This window comes from Metopolophium dirhodum, chromosome 4, assembly GCF_019925205.1.
Source record: "Metopolophium dirhodum isolate CAU chromosome 4, ASM1992520v1, whole genome shotgun sequence".
Lineage (NCBI taxonomy): Eukaryota > Metazoa > Arthropoda > Insecta > Hemiptera > Aphididae > Metopolophium > Metopolophium dirhodum.
In genome coordinates, this window is record NC_083563.1 from 3,237,783 (window position 1) to 3,241,161 (window position 3,379).

Genomic DNA, 3,379 nt, shown 5'->3' on the forward strand with positions numbered 1-3,379 from the left:
AGGTCAACAATATGTAGATATTACATATGACAATAAAATCTTGTTGTTTTTCAAACTCATAGGTATCATAGGTAGGTATATAATATATATTTAGAATTTTATTATTTTTTTGTGTTAAGCTTAAGATGACGCCTCACCCGCATATGTGGTCTATTATATTTTGATTTTAAAGCGAATTATGAGTATTTTAAAATTAAAAACGCAATAAAAATTAGTAAGGATTAGGTATGTTAGGTACCAAGCCTCTGCCCCCGTTTCCAGCAAAGTCTACACGCCGATAACTATGATTATATATTAGGTATATACCTACCCAGTGGATTATCCAGTACCCCCGAAAATTGTTAAATAATAACAACATTTTCATTAATAAAATTTATCAAAAATTAATATTTAACCCCTCCCCACGAAAAAAATGCTGGATAGTACGCCACTGTACCTACTATATACCTATATCATTGGTTCCTGCTGCACACGCACACACGATATAGGGTACTCAATGGTCGAAATGGCTCAAGATAAGTGAAGCTAGGGATGCCTTACAATTCAGATTTCCTGATATCATCATAACATTCTTCTATTCTTCATCTAACAAAAAAGTAGAGGGATGCCATCCCTCCATCCCCCCCACACTTCGAGCACTGGGGGTACTGAAATATTTATCGCTATAGAATATTCTAATAAACCGAATGTTATAAATTATAATATTACTTACCTATGTCTTACACTAAAGATTATCAACACGTCGTAGTAATTTATTTGTCTGTGCCATAAGACTATCCGAATGTAAATATTCGTATATTCACCATATTATTCAGGAGATATCATAAAATATTTAATATAGGTACCTACCTACCTACCTACCTACAGTGGCGTAGTTATGGGGGGTGATGATGGGGATAGATCCCCCCCCCAGAGCCTTTTTTTTTTTAAATGTTTAATGTATTGACATATAAAATATATATTATAATAATATAATATAATATATTATAATTACGGATTTAATCCACCATGTCCTTATCTTGGCTCTCAAATTATATATTTCGCCTATCATATTATCATTCATGATACATTCATACCATGAACTAAGATAATCTATCTTAGTTCATGATTCATACAATCATAGTACGTGAAACGCAACACCATAGATTAACCAAGTGTTTTTCCTACAAATACAAATTTCTATTTATAGACATCTGTGGTTTTTTCGATACGTAATAATTGTGATGATAAACTGATAACCACTGACGCAAAACGACCGTTGTTTGATGTGACGAGTGACGACGTCTTTTACTACACACGTAATATTATAGTTAATAGTTTTACATAGTTTTCTAATTGTTGACGCCTCTGTGACTGTTTATGTTAAAATTTATATTTCCATAACTGGTGCAGTGATGCTACACGCCTACACATTTAGTATTTTAGTATGAATATCACTAATGAGCATGAGATTAACAAAAGAAAGAATACTATTCTTTCTTTTTTTGTAAAAAAATCAAAAGCTGACGAAGTAAACGAAGATGAGGTAAGATCAGTGTTACATTTAAAAATTAACTTTTAGTAATATTATTTATATAAGTTATAATTATATCAATTTGTTCTATTTAATTGAATCCACTGAGTTAACTTCAATTGAGGATAGTGATGGTCGTGGTCTCCCATCTCAAGTTCCAATTCATGTAAGTTTAGTTATTAATTTATTATACATTTTATAATATGCTTATAGCTTATTGCCTTATGTGTATTTATATAAAAGATTGAAGAACCCTTGAACATACAGCAATATCACAAAAATGATGTAGGTTTATTCATACAAAGAAATTCAATTTACTACAGATGCAAATTTACTACTTAAAGCTATGGATTCTGAGTTTATAGTGTCAGTCTATGTTGTTAAGGTATTTTTTTTTTTTATAAATATTGAAATTAAAACAAGTATCTATAGGTAAAAATGTAATTTCTTATGTATTTAGCTGTTGTTTTCATTTGGTCTTCCTTTATGTAAGCAATTACAAAAAGAAAGGATTGATTTAAAGGAAGCAGTTGACCTGACAAAAGACATTGTTTCAGAATTGAAATCTATGAGAAGCGAATATGATAACGAGTTCAACAAAATATTCCTACAAGCAAAGGTTAAAAAAATTACACAAATATATGTTAAGTATATACTAGTTATTTATATAAACATTTAAAAAAAAAAAATAGGCAATGGCTGTTAAAATGGATATTGAGTTGACAGTCAAACGGTTAAATAAAAGACAAACAAATCGAGCAAATCCATTGTCTGATCAAAAAATGGATGCGGAAACTTACTACAAAATAACTGTTTTTATACCATATGTTGATTATTTCATAACTGAATTGGAAAATAGATTTTTGGCACACTCAGACATTTTCAAAGGTAGTTTAATAATATAATATTATATAGTAATATTAACAAATATTATTTATTAGTGTATTTGAAATTGTTTTACATTTTTAGGGTTTGAGAGTTTATTTTCTTCCAATGTAATTTTGACTGAAGTTGAAGAAACTTCATTTAAGAAATTGGTTGAATTTTACCAACCAGATGTGGAAAACTTAGATATTTTACTGGTTGAGCTAAAGTTGTGGAGGCACAAACTAAGCAGATCATCTTATACTGTATCAAAATCAGCTCTTCAAGCGCTTATTGAATGTGATGCTAATCTATTTCCTAATATATTTATATTAATCAAAATTTTATGTACATTGTCTGTATCCACTACAACACCTGAGCGGATGTTTTCATCCCTAAAAAGAATAAAAACATATTTAAGAAATACCATGTCTGAAGTAAGACTAAAAATCATTAACTTTTTATTCATTGTCATAAAACGATTGTCATTACATTTTCATAATAATTAATTAATAATCCTTATTTGTTATTAAACAGGATCGATTGAATGGATTAACTATGTTGGCTGTCCACAAAAACGTACACATTGACACAGAGGAGATAATAAACGAGTTAGCCAAAAAACCTAGGATATTGGATTTTATTTTATAAATTATAAAATTTATGGAAATAAAATTTTTGTATTAATGTAACTGTGTATAGAATTATGTTTAAAAAAAAAACCTGTTAGGGAGGTGTGGGGGGCTTTGGCCTCCACTTTACGTTTATCCAATTAATTAAATATCCCCCCCCCAGAACCAAATCATAACTATGCCACTGCCTACCTATCTATAGACTCGTCTCATTGAAATGGAAAGCGTGTTGTTTGATTATTATTGTTTGTTTTCATTAATTTGGGGGCAACTGCAATGATAATATTATTATCATCATTCATCAGTCATCATTCACTAGAGACGTATCATTATTTTCACGGCTCGGGGCTTATTCTCTCTCCTCCCTTTA

General features: G+C 29.9%; 1 protein-coding gene across 1 annotated transcript; it reads left to right on the forward strand.

The window, feature by feature from the left end:
• The first annotated feature begins 1,314 nt into the window (after window positions 1-1,314).
• Window positions 1,315-3,028, forward strand: LOC132942733 (52 kDa repressor of the inhibitor of the protein kinase-like). Its single transcript, XM_061011363.1, has 6 exons — window positions 1,315-1,679; window positions 1,757-1,898; window positions 1,974-2,132; window positions 2,206-2,401; window positions 2,483-2,814; window positions 2,915-3,028. The coding sequence occupies exons 2-6, from the start codon at window positions 1,860-1,862 to the stop codon at window positions 3,026-3,028; spliced, it is 840 nt and encodes a 279-aa protein (XP_060867346.1). The 5' UTR covers window positions 1,315-1,679; window positions 1,757-1,859.
• The last annotated feature ends 351 nt before the right edge of the window (window positions 3,029-3,379 follow it).

What these genes read in the sequence shown, in the direction of transcription:
- LOC132942733 (XM_061011363.1), top strand. Translation starts at nt 1,860, where the DNA reads ATGGATTCTGAGTTTATAGTGTCAGTCTATGTTGTTAAG. An exon ending in AAATATTCCTACAAGCAAAG is followed by an intron (nt 2,133 to 2,205) that starts GTTAAAAAAATT and finishes AAAAAAAAATAG; the next exon opens with GCAATGGCTGTTAAAATGGA. An exon ending in ACACTCAGACATTTTCAAAG is followed by an intron (nt 2,402 to 2,482) that starts GTAGTTTAATAA and finishes TTACATTTTTAG; the next exon opens with GGTTTGAGAGTTTATTTTCT.